Consider the following 22,356-nt stretch of genomic DNA (forward strand, 5'->3'; position numbering starts at 1 on the left):
TCGGGTCTCGCCAATATATAGAAGGCCACATCGGGACCACTGGACGCAGCTGACTCACAGGTGAAGTGTCACCTCACCTGGAAGGACTGTCTGGGGCCCTGAATGGTGGTAAGGGAGGAAGTGTAAGGGCACGTGTAGCACTTGTTCCGCTTACAAGGATAAGTGCCAGGAGGGAGATCAGTGGAGAGGGATGGGGGGGACGAATGGACAAGGGAGTCGCGTAGGGAGCGATCCCTGCAGAAAGCAGAGAGGTGGGGGAGGGAAAGATGTGCTTAGTGGTGGGATCCCGTTGGTGGTGGTGGAAGTTACGGAGAATAATATGTTGGACCCGGAGGCTGGTGGGGTGGTAGGTGAGGACCAGGGGAACCCTATTCCTAGTGAGGTGGCAGGAGGATGGAGTGAGAGCAGATGTGCGTGAAATGGGGGAGATGCATTTGAGAGCAGAGTTGATGGTGGAGGAAGGGAAGCCCCTCTTTTTTAAAAAAAAGGAGGACATCTCCCTTGTCCTGGAATGAAAAGCCTCATCCTGAGAGCAGATGCGGCGGAGACGGAGGAATTGCGAGAAGGGGATGGCATTTTTGCAAGAGACGGCGAGAAGAGAAATAGTCCAGATAGCTGTGAGAGTCAGTAGGCTTATAGCAGACATCAGTGGATAAGCTGTCTCCAGAGATAGAGGCAGAAAGATCTAGGAAGGGGAGGGAGGTGTCGGAAATGGGCCAGGTAAACTTGAGGGCAGGGTGAATGTTGGAGGCAAAGTTAATAAAGTCAACGAGCTCAGCATGCGTGCAGGAAGCAGCGCCAATGCAGTCGTTGATGTAGTGAAGGAAAAGTGGGAGACAGATACCAGAATAGGTACGGAACATAGATTGTTCCTCAAAGCCAACAAAAAGGCAGGCATAGCTAGGACCCATACGGGTGCCCATAGCTACGCCTTTAATTTGGAGGAAGTGGGAGGAGCCAAAGGAGAAATTATTAAGAGTAAGGACTAATTCCGCTAGACGGAGCAGAGTGGTGGTAGAGGGGAACTGATTAGGTCTGGAATCCAAAAAGAAGCGGACAGCTTTGAGACCTTCCTGATGGGGGATGGAAGTATATAGGGACTGGACATCCATGGTGAAAATAAAGCAGTGGGGGCCAGGGAACTTAAAATCATCGAAAAGTTTAAGAGCGTGAGAAGTGTCACGAACATAGGTAGGAAGGGATTGAACAAGGGGGGATAAAACTGTGTCGAGGTATGCAGAAACGAGTTTGGTGGGGCAGGAGCAAGCTGAGACAATAGGTCTGCCAGGACAGGCAGGTTTGTGGATCTTGGGTAGGAGGTAGAAACCGGAAGTGCGGGGTGTGGGAACTATAAGGTTGGTAGCAGTGGATGGGAGATCCCCTGAGCGGATAAAGTCGGTGATGGTGTGGGAGACAATGGCCTGGTGCTCCTTAGTGGGGTCACGATCGAGGGGTAGATAAGAGGAGGTATCCGTGAGTTGTCGCTGTGCCTCGGCAAGGTAGAGGTCGGTACGCCGGACTACAACAGCACCCCCCTTATCGGCAGGTTTAATAATAAGGTTAGGATTAGTGCGGAGGGAGTGGAGAGCAGAGCGTTCGGAAGGAGTGAGGTTGGAATGGGAACAAGATGCGGTGAAGTTGAGACAGTTGATGTCCCGTCGGCAGTTAGCCATAAAGAGATCCAGAGCAGGCAGAAGACCAGAGCGGGGTGTCCATGAAGAACAGGAGGGTTGAAGACGGGAGAAGGGGTCATCCGTGGGGGTGGAAGAGTCCTTGCCGAAGAAGTAGGCTCGGAGACGGAGACGGCGGAAGAAGAGTTCTGCATCATGGCAAACACGGAACTCGCTGAGGTGTGGGCAAAGGGGGACAAAGGTGAGGCCCTTACTGAGGACAGAGCGTTCTGCCTCCTACAGTTGAAGGTTGGAGGGTTGGTAAAGACCTGGCACGGATGAGAGCTGGGATCAGAGACCTGGTTAGCTGATGCTGGAGAGCAAACTTCCAGAGATTGGATATGGTCAGCAGCCGAGCAGACTTGTCACGGGCTTGTTTACTTCTGGGCAGCTGAGTATACTTGGTGAAGGACTCAATCTGAAATTGTTTTAAACCAGGATAAAATACTCAAAACAGAGTCTGTCTGAGAAAGAGTGATATCATTAGATCTCAAGGAAGGTTCATCTAAATTGTATAGCCAAATGCAGCTTCCTGGTTGCATATGACAATGCCATCTTTCAAATATTGTTTGTGCTACAGACAAGTAAATGAATGACAAAACCCATCCACTGAAGCTGCTGCCATGAGACTTACTTTATATTGGTACAGTCCTTGGAGCCATTGACAATGACCCTGACCATAGACCCAATGTGCAGGTTTTTGCCTCTGATGGTGATTTGGGTTCCTCCAGCTTTGGGCCCCTGATCAGGAACTACCTTGGTGACCTCAGGAACCTAGTCAGGAAAAACACAAGTTCATCAGATGAAAATCTGCAGTAGATAGATGGAAAACAAACTTGCAAGTATCCAACAGAGTGGCCAGCAGTGTGGAAAAGTTAATCCATGACTGTACAGGCTATTTCAAGTGCTGCATCATCAGGGTCACAAGGTAAAATCCCATTGTAACCAGACATTGGTCTCGGCCAAAAGTTGTATGTCCAAAACATACATGCAAAAGCTTATGTACATAACATGCACACACTTGACATCCATTAATGCAACACACAAATGCACATTTGTAACGCCTGCCTGTGTGACCCTCAACTTGTGTGCCAATGTACAATACGTGAACACACACTTTATAGATACTGCCTGACCTGCTGAGTTTCCTCAGCATTTTTGTGTGTGTTGCCCATTTTGTATATCAGATTCATATATCCTTAATGAACTTGCCAAATGATGTGCCAAAGTATATCGAAGTATATCAAACACAAAACTGAGCAGAAAGTGTTTTTTTTTCTTATTTATTCACGTTCCGGGCAACACTGACTAAGCTAGCATTTAATACACTTCTCTAATGACTCTGAACTGAGAAACATGCCGTGACATGACATAAAAGACATTTGAGTCTCCATTGTAGTGCTGGGTTGGAAGTCAGGTAAAGGCAGAATGGAAAAGGACAGCAGACTTCTTCGAGTAGCACCAAGGTCATCAGGAATATTAATAACATGGATATGAATATACGAGGAACAGGTGATTAGTCAGTTTGCAGGTGACACAAAAATTTGTGGTGCTGTTGGCTGTGAGAAGGATAATCATAGATTACAGGATGACATTGCCCAGTTTGTAAAATGGACAACGGCAGACAGAATTTAACCCTGACAAGTGTTAGGTGATGCATTTTGGATGGACCAATACGGCCAGGTCATACACCATCAATCTCTGAGTTGCTTTACACTATCATTTTAAGCTTTTCCTGGCTTGGGTTAGGAAGCAGGGGGTATTGGTGGATGAATGTTTTAGTGATGAATCTAGGCAGCATCCTGTAAACGTTTCCCTCACCCGCCACATCATTAAACAAATATCCAGCAAATGGTCCAGCATAGAAACAATCCCAAGAGCCCACAATCTTATGTCAAACTAATTAAGCCAATGATGCCTAATTAAACTGATGTCTTCCATTTCCACATGGTGCACATTCTTCCAGCAAAGCAGCGACCAGAAATGCACATGAAATTGAGACTTACAAGGAAAGAGAATCTCTGGCTGGACCTTGCTTCCTCCTGGACCCTGACGCTCACCACGTCCGTGAACTCTTTGTTGGCTCTGTCAGTTGTGCACACAATCCTGAAAGACACAAAAGATTCAACAAAGCAAGATCATCAGCTCACTCAGTTTTTTCCATCTCCACCTTCAGCTCAACCCATCCTCCTGAATCATTACTCTGAAAAAACTGACGTAAACTACAAAAAGGACTACCTCAGATGGGCTGGTTGGCACGGATGAGTTTAGCTGAAGGGCATTTTTCCATTCTGTATTACTCTGATTCCATGACACATGCACAAATACAGTAACACACAAAGTCGACATTCACTTACTGCTTACAGTGACTGCACAGATTGACAAGTGAGCAGGGATTCTGTGTCGTGCAATGGAGCAAGAGTGGAGCTACACATTACTATTACAACAGATTTTCTTCCACAGAATGCAGAAAAAGGAAATTATGAAACTACATACTGTGCTGAGACCACATAACCTTCCTGAAGAGGGATACATGCAATGGCACCAATCCAAACACCACCAGCGATGTCACTGAACCTGCGGCCCAGGTTTCTGCCTTTGATTGTTAGGCGTGTCCCACCACGCAGAGGGCCAGTGACTGGCTCTATCTGAAAGACACAGATTCATCTGTCAGTTTGGTTCAACATGACAGACTCCAAACCCCATGAATCATTCAGTGCAAGTGGTCACATTTCTTGCAGACAACTGAGATGATGTGTTAAGCTTGCCCCACAACAAACCACACGACACATTCATACGGCCATAAGATATAGGAGCAGAATCTGGCCACTTGATTCTACAACACCGTGTACCAACCTCTCTGATTCTACAACACCCTGTATTACTCTCAGTGACCTGGCAACACCCAGTATCAAACAGAAACACCCTGTACCACCCTCCCCGAATATACACCGTGTCACCCTCACAAAATCTACAACACCTTGTACCACCCTCACTGAATCTACGACACCCTGTACCACCCTCACTGAATCTACAACACCCTGTATCACCCTCACTGTATCTACAACACCCTGTATCACACTCACTGAATCTACAACTCTGTATCACTCACTGAATCTACAACACCCTGTATCACCCTCACTGAATCTACAACACCCTGTATCACTCACTGAATCTACAACACCCTGTATCACCCTCACTGAATCTACAACACCCTGTATCACACTCACTGAATCTACAACTCCCAGTCTCACCCTCACTGAATCTGCAATACCCTGTATCACTCACTGAATCTACAACACCCTATATCACACTCACTGAATCTACAACACCCTGTATCACTCACTGAATCTACAACACCCTGTATCACTCACTGAACCTACAACACTCTGTATGACCCTCACTGAATCTACAACACGCTGTATCACCCTCACTGAATCTACAACACCCTGTATCACTCACTGAATCTACAACACCCTGTATCACTCACTGAATCTTCAACACCCTGTATCACTCACTGAATCTACAACACTCTGTATGACCCTCACTGAATCTACAACACGCTGTATCACCCTCACTGAATCTACAACACCCTGTATCACTCACTGAATCTACAACACCCTGTATGACCCTCACTGAATCTACAACACCTGTATCACTCACTGAGTTGAGGGTGTGGATTGACACGTGGAATTATAACGTTATTGCAATTCGTGAAACTTGGCTACAGGAGGGGCAGGACTGGCAGCTTAATATTCCAGGGTTCCAATGTTTCAGATGTAATCGAGGCAGAGGAATGAAAGGTGGGGGAGTAGCATTGCTTGTTAGGGAAAATATTACAGCAATGCTCAAGCAGGACAGATTAGAGGGCTTGTCTACTGAGTCCTTATGGGTGGAGTTGAGAAGCAGGAAAGGTATGGCCACATTAGTGGGATTGTTTTACAGACCACCCAATAGTCAACGAGAATTGGAAGAGCAAATCTGCAGAGAGATAGTAGGCAACTGCAGGAAACAAAGTTGTGGTGGTAGGGGATTTTGATTTTCCATATATTGATTGGGACTCCCATACTGTTAAGAGTCTAGATGGTTTAGAGTTTGTAAAATGTGTTCAGGAAAGTTTTCTAAATCAATATATAGAGGGACCAACTAGAGGGGATGCAATATTGGATCTCCTGTTAGGAAACGAGTTAGGACAAGTGACGGAAGTCTGTGTAGGGGAGCACTTTGGTTCCAGTGATCATAACACCATTAGTTTCAACTTGATCATGGACAAGGATAGATCTGGTCCTAGGGTTGAGGTTCTGAACTGCAAGAAGGCCAAATTTGAAGAAATGAGAAAGGATCTAAAAAGCGTGGATTGGGACAGGTTGTTCTCTGGCAAAGGTATGATCGGTAGGGGGGAAGCCATCGAAGCAGAAATTTTGAGAGTGCAGAGTTTGTATGTTCCTGTCAGGATTAAAGGCAAAGTGAATAGGAATAAGGAATCTTGGTTCTCAAGGGATATTGCAACTCTGTTAAAGAAGAAGAGGGAGTTGTGTGACATGTATAGGAAACAGGGAGTAAATAAGGTGCTTGAGGAGTATAAGAAGTGCAAGAAAATACTTAAGAAAGAAATCAGGAGGGCTAAAAGAAGACATGAGGTTGTCTTGGCAGTGAAAGTGAAGGATAATCCAAAGAGCTTTTACAGGTATATTAAGAGCAAAAGGATTGTAAGGGATAAAATTGGTCCTCTTGAAGATCAGAGTGGTCGGCTATGTGCAGAACCAAAGGAAATGGGGGAGATCTTAAATAGGTTTTTTGTGTCTGTATTTACTAAGGAAACTGGCATGAAGTCTATGGAGTTAAGAGAAACAAGTAGTGAGATCATGAAAACTGTACAGATTGAAGAGGGGGTGCTTGCTGTCTTGAGGAAAATTAAAGTGGATAAATCCCCAGGACCTGACAGGGTGTTCCCTCAGACCTTGAAGGAGACTAGTGTTGAAATTGCAGGGGCCCTGGCAGAAATATTTAAAATGTCGCTGTCTACAGGTGAGGTGCCGGAGGATTGGAGAGTGGCTCATGTTGTTCCGTTGTTTAAAAAAGGATCGAAAAGTAACCCGGGAAATTATAGGCCGGTAAGTTTAACGTCGGTAGTAGGTAAGTTATTGGAGGGAGTACTAAGAGACAGAATCTACAAGCATTTGGATAGACAGGGACTTATTAGGGAGAGTCAACATGGCTTTGTGCGTGGTAGGTCATGTTTGACCAATCTATTGGAGTTTTTCGAGGAGGTTACCAGGAAAGTGGATGAAGAGAAGGCAGTGGATATTGTCTACATGGACTTCAGTAAGGCCTTTGACAAGGTCCCGCATGGGAGCTTAGTTAGGAAAATTCAGTCGCTAGGTATACATGGAGAGGTGGTAAATTGGATTAGACATTGGCTCAATGGTAGAAGCCAAAGAGTGGTAGTAGGGAATTGCTTCTCCAAGTGGAGGCCTGTGACTAGTGGTGTGCCACAGGGATCAGTGCTGGGTCCATTGTAATTTGTCATCTATATCAATGATCTGGATGATAATGTGGTAAATTGGATCAGCAAATTTGCTGATGATACAAAGATTGGAGGTGTAATAGACAGAGGGACTTGGACCAGCTGGAAAAATGGGCTGAAAAATGGCAGATGGAGTTTAATACAGACAAATGTGTGGTATTGCACGCTGGAAGGACAAAACAAGGTAGAACATACAGGGTTAATGGTAAGGCACTGAGGAGTGCAGTAGAACAGAGGGATCTGGAAATACAGATACAAAGTTCCCTAAAAGTGGCGTCACAGGTAGATAGGATCGTAAAGAGAGCTTTTGGTACATTGGCCTTTATTAATCAAAGTATTGAGTATAAGAGCTGGAATGTTATGATGAGGTTGTATAAGGCATTAGTGAGGCCAAATCTGGAGTATTGTGTTCAGTTTTGGTCACCAAATTACAGGAAGGATATAAGTAAGGTTGAAAGAGTGCAGAGAAGGTTTACAAGGATGTTGCCGGGACTTGAGAAACTCAGTTACAGAGAAAGGTTGAATAGGTTAGGACTTTATTCCCTGGAGCGTAGAAGAATGAGGGGAGATTTGATAGAGGTATATAAAATTATGCTGGGTATAGATAGAGTGAATGCAAGCAGGCTTTTTCCACTGAGGCAAGGGGAGAAAAAAACCAGAGGACATGGGTTAAGGGTGAGGGGGGAAAAGTTTAAAGGGAACATTGGGGGGGCTTCTTCACACAGAGAGTGGTGGGAGTATGGAATGAGCTGCCAGACGAGGTGGTAAATGTGGGTTCTTTTTTAACATTTAAGAATAAATTGGACAGATACATGGATGGGAGGTCTATGGAGGGGTATGGTTCGTGTGCAGGTCAGTGGGACTAGGCAGAAAATGGTTCGGCATAGCTATAAAGGGCCAAAAGGCCTGTTTCTGTGCTGTAGTTTTTCTATGGTTTTCTATGAATCTACAACACCCTGTACCACCCTCACTGAATCTACAACACCCTGTACCACCCTCACTGAATCTACAAACACCCAGTCTCACCCTCACTGAATCTACAATATCCTATATCACCCTCACTGTATCTACAACACCGTATCACCCTCACTGTATCTACAACACCCTGTACCACTCACTGAATCTACAACAGCCTGTATCAGTCTCACTGAATCTACAAAACCCTGTATCATACTCACTGAATCAACACCCTGTATCACCCTCACTGAATCTACAACACCCTGTATCACTCACTGAATCAACAACACCCTGTATCACCCTCACTGAATCTACAACACCCTGTATCACCCTCACTTAATCTACAACACCCTGTATCACTCACTGTATCTACAACACCCTGCATCACCATCACTGAATCTACACCCTGTATCACCCTCACTGAATCTACAACACCCTGTATCACACTCACTGAATCTGTAACACCTGTATCACCCTCACTGTATCTACAACACCCTGTATCACCCTTACTAAATCTACAACACCCTGTATCACTCACTGAATCTACAACACCCTGTATCACTCATTGAATCTACAACACCCTGTATCACTCACTGAATCTACAACACCCTGTATCACCCTCACTGAATCTACAACACCCTGCATCACCCTCACTGAATCTACAACACCCTGTATCACACTCACTGAATCTACAAACACCCTGTATCACCCTCACTGTATCTACAACACCCTGCATCACCATCACTGAATCTACACCCTGTATCACCCTCACTGAATCTACAACACCCTGTATCACCCTCACTGAATCTACAACACCCTGCATCACCATCACTGAATCTACAACACCCTGTATCACCTTCACTGAATCTACAACACGTTGTATCACTCACTGCATCTACAACAGCCTGTATCACCCTCACTGAATCTACAACACCCAGTCTCACCCTCACTGAATCTACAACACCCTGTATCACATTCACTGAATCTATAACACCTGTATCACCCTCACTGAATCTACAACACCCTGTATCACACTCACTGAATCTACAACACCTGTATCACCCTCACTGTATCTACAACACCCTGTATCACTCACTGAATCTACAACACCCTGTATCACACTCACTGAATCTGTAACACCTGTATCACCCTCACTGTATCTACAACACCCTGTATCACCCTTACTAAATCTACAACACCCTGTATCACTCACTGAATCTACAACACCCTGTATCACTCACTGAATCTACAACACCCTGCATCACCCTCACTGAATCTACAACACCCTGTATCACACTCACTGAATCTACAACACCCTGTATCACCGTCACTGACTCTACAACACCCAGTCTCACCCTCACTGAATCTACGAACACCCAGTCTCACCCTCACTGAATCTGCAATACCCTGTAGTTAAACAGTGACCTGCTAACACCTAGTATCAAACCCACTGGCCCCAAACACCCTGTATCACCTTTACCAACCCTTAAAAACCCGATTAGAACCTCGCAAACTCCGCAACAACCTGAGAGAGAATGATGCCACCCGTGAACCACGGCGGCATTCTTTGGGCTTCAAACATTGCTTCTAAATATATAGCTCTTTTGAAGTGCATTCAGTGCAATCTGCAGCATGTAATTTCCCTTAATGCAATGTACTTTTAATTCAAGTTAATGATTTCACAACCTTATCAAGGACTTGGCAAACTTAACTTTCAGGCAAGCAGGTCTGGCACCTTTAAGTGGATGAAAGTTCATTGGTATGACTGGAAGCGAGGTGGGAGGGAAGGACTCCAAGCCAGGCTGAAAGGCAGAGGGATGTGGCCCACTCTACCCAGCATCTTGTTAGCAAATGTGCAGTAGCTGTAGAACAAAACTGAGGTCCTGAGGGCAAGATTGCTGTATCAGAGGAAAATGAGAGTTTGTTGTGTTCTATGTTTAATGAGACTTGGTTTACTTTTGGATCCTACAAAAAGTAGTGGATACAGCCCAGTCCATCAGAAGTGAAGCACTCCCCATCATTGAGCACACCTACATGAACCCTTGATCACCCTCAGAGACCCTGCATACTCTCTTTTACACTCAGTGAATCCACAATGCCCTGCATCACCCTCACAAACCGCACAATACCCTATATTGCCCTCGCTGACCTCTCAGCACCCTGTACCACTCTCACTGAATCCACTACAGTGCTACACAGCTGAGTGCAGTCCTCAGAATGGCTCCTCCCCTCACCATCCGCTTAGATGACCTTAAACCTTAAATCTAAAGTCCCCATGCAAAGGGGTTAAAGATTAGTTTTAATTATACATCAAAACATAGAGTGGAATTTTTCATCTGCATCAACAAACAACAACACCTGAAGAAGCCTGCAAGTGACCACACATTTTCAGCACCCACAACTTACTAACCTGAGCCTGTACATCTTTAAAACATGGGTGGAAACCAACACGGTCATTGGGAAGAGGTAACATGTAGAGGAGTGATGTTTGAACTCCACAGAATTTAGAGCCAGGCTCAAATGCCAGTGATTCCCCAGCTATCCCTTTAACCAATTCAAACAGGATGGGGTAACAATGATTAACTGGGAGCAGGACATTCTGCGTCCTCATCGAAACATCCAGAAGGACTTGAAGGTCATAGCACAGGTAGTTAATATGGCTGAGAACGCATATGGGGAACTGGTCTTCTTTAATGAAGAAAAGGAATCCAAGAGCAGGGAGGTTATAGTTCAAGTTTATAAGTCATTTGTCTGCCTCAACTGTGTGAAGTTCTGGTTACCACACTATATTAAAGATGCAGTTGTGCTGGACAGAGTGGAAAGGAATTTCATCAGGATATTGCCTGGGATGGAGCAGCTTAGTTATGAGTAGAGACTGGAGACACTGGGTCTGTTTCCCTGTAGCAGAGGATCTGATAAAGGTATATAAAATTATTAGGGGCAAGAGTAGGATAAAATGCAGGAAATGTTCCCTATGTTGGGGTTGGTGAATCTAGAGAACATAGATTTAGAGTAAGAAATAAGACATTAGAGGAAAGTACGAAAGCAGTGAAGCTGATCAACACCTCCTAGCACCAGCCACCACTACTTTATTATTTCCTGTCAGTCACCTTATGTACAGCCTGGCGTCACTTTATGGACATACAATCAATGTATACAAGTTATCTTATGTATTTATATTTATTGTGTTTTTAATTATTATTCTGTTTTTCATCTTTTGTGGGTTCTTTATGTGCTGCATTAGATACAATTCTCATTTTCACTTGTGTATAAGAAATGACATTAAACAACCTTGAATCAGAGGAAGCCTATCTCATCCAGAGAATCTTGTCATCTGTGGCAAGTATCTAAGTACAGTGGCTGAGAGAGTGGTTGTAGCTGGTGCACTTACAGCATTTAATGTCTGTCAATATCAGCATTTGAAATGTGTAGGCATAGAAGGCTGGAAGATGGGCTTAATATGATGTACAGGGTGTTGTGCAGTTTGTGAGTGTGATACAGGGTGTTCTGGGCTCAGTGATTAATATAGATGGGTGCCTGCTGATTGGCATTGACACAACAGGCCAAATGGCTAGCCTCCATGCTGTATGAATCTACAAATGTTTCAACTGATAAAGTTCAAAATGAAAATGAGGAGACACATTGCAAGGTCTGCTTCGTGCCCTTATATAGTGGGTGTACAGCAGCAGAGCCTTCAGCCCCCCATCTTCATGCCCATTTCTCATGTTGTCTATGTCTTAGCAATTCAAATGCTTGCCCAGATACTTCTTAAATGTCTATTTATTTTTATTTAAAGATACAGGACAGTAACAGGCCCTTCTGGCCCATGAGCTAGTGCTGGCCAATTATACCCAAATGGCCAATTAAACTACTAACCCATCCATCTTTGGAATGTGGGAGAGAACTGGAGCAACCGGAGGAAACCCACAGGGTCACAAGGAGAACATACAAACTCTTCACACACAGTGGTGGGAATTAAACCTGGGTTGCTGGCACTGTAATTATGTTACATTAACCTCTACGCTACCATGCCACCTCCAAAGAGTTGAGAGAGTACCTTCCTCCACCATCTCATGCAGAATGTTCCAGATTCCAACCAACCACTACATGAAAATATTCTTCCTCACATGCTCTCTGAACTTCTTCCCACATTTCTTAAACCTATGCCTTCTGTTATGGGTAATAGTTTCCGATTATCTAACCTTTCTATGCCTCTACAGTTTTGTTGCCTTCATTCAGAACCCCTTCCTTTGCAGGCTCTGCTCCAATTCAAGCAATCCAAACGGTCCAGGTTCTCCTCAGAACTGAAATACTCTAGCACAGGCAATATCTCAAAGATTCGGAAACTGTTTCTTTCCCTCCACTGTCAGATGTCTGAACAGTCCATGGACTTACTTTTTTTTGCACTATTCATTTATTTTGTAATTTATAGTATTTTATTCTTGTAAATGGCATGCCTTTGCACTATACTGCTGGTGAAAGCAACAAATTTGACGTCATATCAAATAGTGATAATAAGTTCAGCATTTTTACCTGTGTGACAAGAGCTAAACCTGCCCCGACACCGCTTCCCTCATTCAAAAGCCCCAAATAGTCCTTCCAGGTGAGATGACACTTCACCTGCGAGTCTTTCTGAGTCACCTACTGTATCTGGTGCTCCAGGTGCAGTTTCCTCTACATCAGTAAGACCCAAAGTAGATTGAAGGAATGCTTCGTCGAGCACCTTTGTTCTATCTCAATAAAAGGCAGGATCTCTCAGTGGCCACTCATTTCAATTGAACTTCCCATTCCCATTCCGACATGTTGGTCAATGGCCTCCTCTACTGTCACGATGAGATCAAACTCAGGCCAGAGGAGCAATACCTCATATTCTGTCTGGGGAAACTGCAACCTGACCATCGATTTCTGTAACTTCTTGTAATCTCTCCCCCTTTCTCTCTTTTTTACATTCCTCATTCTGGTTATCCTTATTCCCCTTCTCTTCTCCTCACCTGCTCATCACCTCCCCATGGTGTCCCTCCCCCTTCCATTTCTTCCGTAGTCAACTATCTTCTCCTATCAGATTCCTTATTCAGCTTTTTACTTCTTCACAGGTTTCCAACCCCAAACACAATTGTTCACCATTACCCTGTTTCCTATTACCGAAACAACTTAAGATCACATGGGGTCTTCCCTTTGGACCAATTTCTCAAGTGGAACCTTGTCAAAAACCTCTTGTAGGTCCACAGAGACTACATTAGCCAAATGCACTCATCAATACATTTTGTTACCTCTTCAAAAACTTCAAATTAATTGGAAAGAGTTCCCTTGAACTAAGTCACATTGACTATCTTTGTTATATCTCTGTTAATTTGGAGCATTGTGTACAATTCTGGTCATCTACCTACAGGAAAGATATAAGTTTGAAAGAGTATAGAGAATAATTACAAGAGGGTTTTCCAGGGTTGATGACCTGAATAATAGGGAAAGGTCGAGTAGGTTAGAATTTATTCCCTGGATGTAGCAGAATGTGGAGAGATTTGATAGGTATACTGCATAGAAAATTATGAGGCATATAGTAACCATATAACAATTACTGCACGGAAACAGGCCATCTCGGCCCTTCTAGTCCATGCCAAACTCTTACTCTCACCTAGTCCCACCGACCTGCACTCAGCCCGTAACCCTCCATTCCTTTCCTGTCCATATAGCTGTCCAGTTTAACTTTAAATGACGACATTGAACCTGCCTCAACCACTTCTGCTGGAAGCTCGTTCACCACTCTCTGAGTAAAGAAGTTCCCCCTCATGCTACCCCTAAACTTTTGCCCTTTAACTCTCAACTCATGTCTTCTTGTTTGAAACTCCCCCACTCTCAATGGAAAAAGCCTATCCACGTCAACTCTATCTATCCCTCTCATAATCTTAAATACCTCTATCAAGTCCCCCCTCAACCTTCTATGTTCCAAAGAATAAAGACCCAACTTGTTCAACCTTTCTCTGTAACTTAGGTGATGAAACCCAGGTAACATTCTAGTAAACCTTCTCTATACTCTATTTTGTTGACATCTTTCCTATAATTTGGTACCAAAACTGAACACAATACTCCAAATTTGGCCTCACCAATGCCTTGTACAATTCAACATTACATTCCAACTACTATACTCAATGCTCTGATTAATAAAGGCCAGCATACCAAAAGCTTTCTTCACCACCCTATCCACATGAGAGTCCATCTTCAGGGAACTATGCACCATTATTCTTAGATCCCTCTGTTCTACTGCATTCTTCAATGCCCTACCATTTACCATGTATGTCCTATTTTGATTAGTCCTACCAAAGCGTAGCACCTCACATTTATCAGCATTAAACTCCATCTGCCATCTTTCAGCCCACTCTTCTAACTGGCCTAAATCTCTCTGCAAGCTTTGAAAACCTACTTCATTATCCACAACTCCACCTATCTTAGTATCATCTGCATACTTACACATCCAATTTACCACCCCATCATCCAGATTATTAATGTATATGACAAACAACATTGGACCCAGTACAGGTCCCTGAGGCACACCACTAGTCACTGGCCTCCAATCTGACAAACAGTTTTCCACCACCACTCTCTGGTGTCTCCCATCCAGCCACTGCTGAATCCATTTTACTACTTCAATATTAATACCCATCAATTGAACCTTCCTAACTAACCTTCAAAGGCCTTACTGAAGTCCATACAGACAACATTCACCGCTTTACCCTCATCAACATTCCTAGTAACCTCTTCAAAAAATTCAATAAGATTTGTCAAACATGACCTTGCACGCACAAATCCATGTTGACTGTTCCTAATCAGACCCTGTCTATCCAGATAATTATATATACCATCTCTAAGAATACTTTCCATCAATTTACCTACCACTGACATCAAACTCACAGGCCGATAATTGCTAGGTTTACTCTTAGAACCCTTTTTAAACAATGGAACAACATGAGCAATACGCCAATCCTCCGGCACCATTCCCATTTCTAATGACATTTGAAATATTTCTGTCAGAGCCCCTGCTATTTTCACACTAACTTCCCTCAATGTCCTAGGGAATATCCTGTCAGGACCTGGAGACTTATCCACTTTTATATTCCTTAAAAGCTCCAGTAAGATAGGTAAATGCAAGCAGGCTTTTTCCACTGAGGTTAGGTGAGACTAGAATCTAGATTTGGAGGACTCCACCCCTACAGTATAGAACTGGTTTGGTGCATGATGACGCTGAGGGCCTTACTCACCCTGTGGATCTCAGGGGCAGGACAGTTGTCCACAATCTGCCTGCACTCACTCTTCAGCTTGCAGCTCTGCGTTGTCTCACACCAGACACATTGATGTCCCCGGTCCTCTCGTCCCCAGCACTCTGAGCAGTCTGAACTTCCACTTGCACAGTTGTACACCTCCACTGCAGAGACATAATATTTGCGTCAGGACTCCCTTTCCCAACCTTCATCTCCAGGTTTAATGAGCTTCGCTAGCACTGAGAATCAAAAAGCAATATTTGGAGATTTCCTGCCGGTCATTGAAAGACAACATTCATCCCAGTTTTAGCATTTAATGTCATTTCAGAAAATCCTACTCCTCTTCTAGATTTCACTTTACTCATTGTGTCAGGACTTTCAATTCCCAAAGTATAGTTAGATATGACAGAAATGTTGCCTCTACACTGCTTTGTCAAACACTACCAGAAATGGGACAGCATAGGTTATGTAGCTCCCTTTGCACTATCCCAAACATTCCGAGTGTGGATCAAAGTCAGAGTAAAACTTCTTCACTACACAAAATGTTCCCATTGCTAGGACAGGGACAACGCAAATCAGAGTAAAATGTCTTCACCGTCTGTATAACACACTCCCATGTTAGGGATGACCCACATTAGTCACAGTAAAGATCTGTCTGCACTGGCCCAGATGTCAGCAGAGTGGAAAGATCATATCAAAGTTCACTAGAGTTGGGATGTGCTTAATTCCGATCTCTAATCAGAGAGACCTAAGAGCTGAGAGAGCTACAAAAAGGTGATCTGACTGGTTTCAGCCAGCTTGCTGACGGGTAAAAAGAGGGGAACTTTTTCTTGAAGGTGAAGGAGAGGCCACAGAAGACTGTTGGGAGAGGAAGAAGAGGCTGTAACACTGCAGGGGTAGCGACATTTAGCCTTGTCACCATTAGAATTCTTTCTCCTTTCTCATTGCTTGGTCCAAGTCAGTGTTCATTAGAGTCTGAATGCTGGAAAAGCTATGGGTTTGCAGCTGATCTTGGGAAGGATCCTTCCCCCAGTAACAGAGCTGGAGCTATTGCCCATGGGGTACTTCAAGGCACATGATAAAATAGGCCAAAATCAGTATGGTTTCCTTCAGGGAAAATCTTGCTTGGCAAATCTGTTGGAACTCTTTGAAGAAATAACAGACAAGATAGATAGTGAGTCCATGAATGTTGTTTACTTGAATTTTCAGACGGCCTTTGACAAGGTGCCGCACATGAGGCTGCTTAATAAGATTCGAGCCCATGGTATTACAGGAAAAATACTAACCTGGATAGAAGAGTGGTTGACTAACAGGAGACAAAGAACAGGAATAAAAGGGGCCTTTTCTGGTCGCCTGCCAGTGACCAGTGTTCTGCAGGGGTTCGTATTGGGACAACTTCTTTTCATGTAATCTCAGTGATTTGGACAACAGAATTAATGGCTTTCTGGCCAAGTTTTGCAGAGATAGGTGGAGGGGCAGGTTGTGTTGAGGAAGCAGGGAGTCTGCAGAAGGACTTAGACACATTAGGAAAATGGACAAAGAAATGGCAAATCGAATATAGTGTAGGGAAGTGTATGGTCACTCACTTCGTTGGAAGGAATAAAGATGTAGACTAAACAGGAAAAAAATTAAAATTTAAACAGGAATGCAAAGGGACTTGGAAAAAGACTGGAATATAAAACCAAAGACATAATGCTAAATTTTTATAAGGCATTGGTCAGACCATGCTTGGAGTATTGTGAGCAATTTTTGGCCCCTTATGTAAGAAAGGAGATACTGGCATTGGAGAGGGTCCAGGTGAGGTTCATGAGAATGATCCCAAGAATGAAAGGGGAGTTTAGAAGAATGAAGGGGGATCTCATTGAACCTGTCAAATATTGAAAGGAACACACACGAAATGCTGGAGGAACTCAGCAAGCCAGGCAGCATCCATGGAAAAAAGTAAATAGTCGATGTTTTGGGCCAAGACCCTTCATCAAGACTCATCAGGAATATTGAAAGGCCTCAACAGAGTACACATGGAAAGAATGCTTCCTGTAGTAGGGGAGTCTAGCACGAGAAGGCACAGCCTCAGAATAGATGGGTGTCCCTTTAGAATAGATGTGAAGAATATCAAGTCCCTGCAGAAATGACATTGAACATTTAACATTACTGACAGTACAGGCACTTCAGCCATGATGTCGTCTTGGCTTCTTAAGATCAATTGAACCCTCCCCTCTCATATGCCTCTGCATTTTTCTATCATCCATGTGTCTATCTAAGAGTCTCTTAAATGTCCCTAATGCATTTATCTCCAGCACCACTCCTGGCAGAGCATTCCATGTACCCACCACTCTTAATGTAAAAAAGCTTGCCTCTGACATCCCTCCTATACTTTCCTCCAATCACTTTCATATTAGCCATTTCCACCCTGGGAAAAAAAATGCATGGCTTTCCACTTGATCTCTGCCTCAAGAACACTCAGTAAACCTAGTCCATCACGGGTAAAACAGAGCCCTGCAGAACACCAACCTTTTTATGCCATGGACCAATACCATTAAGCAAGGGGTCTGTGAACCCCTGGGATAGCACAATTGCTTTACACCTCCAGAGATCACCGATTGGGGTTAGATTCCCATCAGGAGTTTGTACATTATCCCCAGGACCTCATGGGCTTCCTCCAGATGCTCTGGTTTCATCCCGCATTCCAAAGACACTTGGGTTTAGTAAGCTGTGGGCATGAAACATTGGCACAGGAAGTGTGGCAACACTTTTGGGCTGCACCCAGCACAACCTTCACTGATTTGATTTGACACAAACAAGGCATTTCACTATATGTTTCAATAATTTGATATACAAATAAATCTAATATTTAATCTTTACCTTAAGTACTTTCACCACAGTTCTTGTTGAAGCAACCCTTCTCATAGTAACCACTGGAAGTCTTTCTGAGAAGTGGGGTAGGATGTCTCTTCACAAAGGTCCCCATCCAGTCCTTACTAATGTTAAAAGTCCACTACTGCAGAGATCAACTCCCTCCACAGGAGCTCTCCACTCCTTCACATATCACCTCCATCTGGAACATCTCTCTACTCCTGCAGAGATCAATTCCCTCCAGAGGATCTCCTGCAGTAACCACTCCACTCCTGAAACCTATCAGAGTCCACTCATTAGCCATGTACTGCCTATTTGTGGAAACCAACATCAGCTGTCTTCCCATAGTTCCCTCTAAGTTGCCACACAAGTTAATAGGGTGGTTAAAAAGGTGTGTGGTGTGTTGGCCTTCATTAGTTGGGGGGGCTGAGTTCAAGAGGCCTAATAGACCTATTTCTGTTGCTATGGCTTATGGTCTAAGAGCCATGAGGCAATGAAGCAGCTCTATACAACCCTAGATAGACCACACTGGGAATACTGTATTCAGTTCTGGACATAGAAAGGATGTGGAAACGTTAGAGAGGGTGCAGAGGAGATTTACCAGGACGAGAGAACACATGTTATGAGGATAGGCTTGCTAAGTTAGGACTTTCCTCTCTGGAGTGATAGAGATGTACAAGATGATAAGAGGCAAAGATAAATAGGCAGAGACTTTTTTCCAGAGTGGAAATGGCTAATACCAGGGGGCATAATTTTAAGGTGATTGGAGGAAAGAATAGGGGGAAGACAGAGACAATTTATTTATTTATTTACTTTTACACAGAGAGTGGTGGGTGGATGGAATGCACAACCATGGGTGGTGATAGAGTCAGATATATTATGGACATTTAAGAAACTCTTACATAAGCACATGAATTATACCAGTATTTATCCATTAAAGATAGCAATGGTGAACCACATTCTGTGGCCTGCAGATAATACTTCAAAATATATTTTTAAATATACCTCTTTTGAGTTACTCTCACTGCAATCCACAGCATGCAATTTCCATCTGAGCAACGTACTTTTAAGGCGGCTTAACGATTGACAGATTTCATGACCGTCTTAAGGTCTCGGTGGTCTAGGCAGGTACAGCACCTATAAGCAGATGAAGGTGTATTGCCATAGCTGGAAGCAAGGCAGGAGGGGAGGGAACTCCAAGCCAGTCTGAAATGTAGAGGGATGAGGCTACCTCTACCAGCACCTTGTTAGCAAATGTGTAATCGCTAGAGAACAAAACTGAGGACCTCAGGGCAAGACTGCTGTATCAGGGCAAATGAGAGGCAGAGTCTCAGTGAAACTTGGATGTAGCGGTCAAACCAGAAGGTCTCTCAATTTACCAAATGCATCAAACTGCTCAATCGGCAAAGGAAAGATGTGAAGGTGTGTGTTTCATGATAAACTCTTGATGGTGCTCTGATGTGGCAGTTTTGTTGAACTTATGTTCCCCTGACCTTGGTCATATGCTGTCCATTTTATTTACCAAGGTAGTTCTCTCCATAATCCTGACTGCAGTTTACCTACTATCAGCTGCTGACTAAAATCAAGTGCTTAAGATACTGCATGATGCCATCTCCAAACAAGAAACAGTCCATCCTGATGCATTTCAAATCATGATTGGGTGCTTCAACCAGTCTTGTTTGAAGAAAACCCTGCCCAATCAGCATATAATCTGTCGCACCAGAGGTCCCAACACATTAATGATCTACATTAGGGTATTGGGACGAAGTTATACTAAGATAAGGAATGCCTACCATTTCACTGTTCCATGCCCAGACTGCATTTCAGTAAATTGGATCACTTGGCTGTCCTTCTCCTACCTGCATACAGGCAGAGGCCGAAAAGCAAAGCTTCAGAGACAAGGACAACAAGGAGGTAGTTGTGGGAGGCAGAGAAGTGGCTACAGGAATGATTCAGGTCAGTGGACAGTGCAGTGTTCAAGGACTCATCTGTGGATCTGAATGAATACACCATGGTTGTAACAGATCCACAAAATCATTCCGAGTCTTCCTCAATCAGAAACCCTGGGTGAACCATGAGATCCACAATCTGAGGAGAATCAGGTCAGAGGCATTCAAGTCTGGTGACCAAGAAAGTTACAAGAGGTCCAGGTATGATCTCCGGAAAGCCATCACATGGGCAAAGTGGCAATTCTGGATCAAACTTGAATCAACAAAGGATGCTAGACAGTTGTGTCAGGGCTTGAATACTCTCACCACTTCTAAAGTTAAATCAAGCGACATGGGAGACAGCAAGGTTTCACTTCTAGATGACCTCAATATCTCCAATGCTCGTTTTCATTATCAAAACATGGAGGAACCAACACAAACTCCAACATCCCCCAATGATCCTATAATTTCAGTCTCTGAGGCCGACGTGCAAACAGCTTTCAGGAGGGTGAACCCGCAAAAAGCATTCGACAAAGACGGGGTACCTGGCCAACTACTAAAGATCTATGCTGATCAACAAGCTGGAGTGTTCACTGAGATCTTTCACCTCTCGCTTCAGCAGTGTGTGGTACACACCTGCTTCAAGCAAGCTTTAATTATACCAATGTCTGAGAAGAGCGTGGTGACCTGCCTCAGTGACTATCACCCAGTAGCACTTACATCCACAGTGATGAAGTGCTTTGAGACGTTGGTGATGAAACTTATTAGCCCCCATTTCCTCCAGGATCTCCAACAACATAGGTGCACCACAAGGCTGTGCTTAGCCCCTTGCTCTACTCACTTCATACTTATGACTGTGTGGCTGAGCACAGTTCCAATGCCATATTCAAGTTTGCTGACAACACCACTGTTGTAGGCTGAATCAAATGTGGTGATGAATCAGCATACAGGAGGGAAATTGAGAATCTGGCTGAGCGATGCTTCAGTAACAATCTCTCACTCAATGTCAGCAAGACCAAGAAGCTGATTATTGACTTCAGGAGGAGGAAACCAGATGTCCATGAGTCAGTGCTCATTGGATGATCAAAGGTGGGGAGGGTCAACAACTTTAAATTCCTTGGTGTTATTATTTCGGAAGACCTGTCTGCACCCAGCACACAAGTGCAATTACGAAGAAAGCACAGCAACCCTTCTACTTAGGAGCTGTGAAGATTCGACATGATATCTAAAATTTTGGCAAATGTCTATAGGTGTATAGTGGAGAGTATACGGACTGGCTATATCACAACCTGGTATGGAAAAACCAATGCCCTTGAATGGAAAATCCTATCAAAAGTAGTAGATATGACCTGGTCCATCACAGGTAAAGCCCTCGCAGCTACTGAGCACATCGACATCAAACGCTGTCGCAGAAAAGCAACATCCATCATCAAGGACCTCCACTACCCATGACATGCACATCAGGACTCACATCACCAGGGTCTGGAACAGTTAATACCCCTCTTGAACCAGAGGGGATAATTTCACTCAACTTCACTTGCCCCATCGTTGAAATGTATTCACAAACTATGGACTCACTTTCAAGGACTCATCTTATGTACTGGATATTTCTGTTTCTTTATCTATAATTATTTATTTCTTTTTGCATTTTGCACAATTTGTTGTCTTCTGCCCTCTGGTTGAACGTCCAAGATGGATGGGTTTTTATTGATTCTGTTATGAGTATTCTATAAATTTATTGAGTATGCCCACAAGAAAATGAATCTCAGGGTTGTATATGGTGACATATATACACTTTGATAATAAATTTACTTTTACCTTTTTGAAATTTGGATGATAGAAAAGGAAAGTTTATGTAGGAAGAAATGATTAGATTGATCTTAGAGTAGGTTAAAAAGTTAGCACAACATCATAGGCCAAAGGGTTTGTACTGTACTGTAATGTTCTATATTCTACCAGCTGAGCACAACTTCACATATCCTTACGGTTGCCGTTCCATGCCAAACCCTGGGCTATTCAGCTTGTCTAACATTTGAATGTTGCCTACAGCCAAACTCCTTTATGGGTATGATGGGTGCTGCCAGGTGTCGATTCTAAGTTGGAGCCTTGAACCATTTAACATGCAGTGAATTGTTGAAAAAGCAGCCCCTGGCACAGTGGAAGTAAGG

The 22,356-nt window shown here is 43.8% G+C and overlaps 1 protein-coding gene across 3 annotated transcripts in view; it reads right to left on the reverse strand.

Annotated features, from left to right (window-relative positions):
* Nucleotides 1–22,356, reverse strand: part of plxnd1 (plexin D1) — a 159,467-nt gene that overhangs the window by 80,575 nt on the left and 56,536 nt on the right. For all 3 annotated transcript variants that reach the window (XM_072280756.1, XM_072280757.1, XM_072280755.1), the window contains exons 12-15: nt 15,408–15,571; nt 4,167–4,318; nt 3,677–3,776; nt 2,305–2,444 (exon numbers count right to left, since the gene is read on the reverse strand). In XM_072280756.1, the coding sequence (XP_072136857.1) occupies nt 2,305–2,444; nt 3,677–3,776; nt 4,167–4,318; nt 15,408–15,571 (556 nt within the window). The remainder of the gene's footprint in view (nt 1–2,304; nt 2,445–3,676; nt 3,777–4,166; nt 4,319–15,407; nt 15,572–22,356) is intronic.

This window comes from Mobula birostris, chromosome 16, assembly GCF_030028105.1.
Source record: "Mobula birostris isolate sMobBir1 chromosome 16, sMobBir1.hap1, whole genome shotgun sequence".
Taxonomy (NCBI): Eukaryota; Metazoa; Chordata; class Chondrichthyes; order Myliobatiformes; family Myliobatidae; genus Mobula; species Mobula birostris.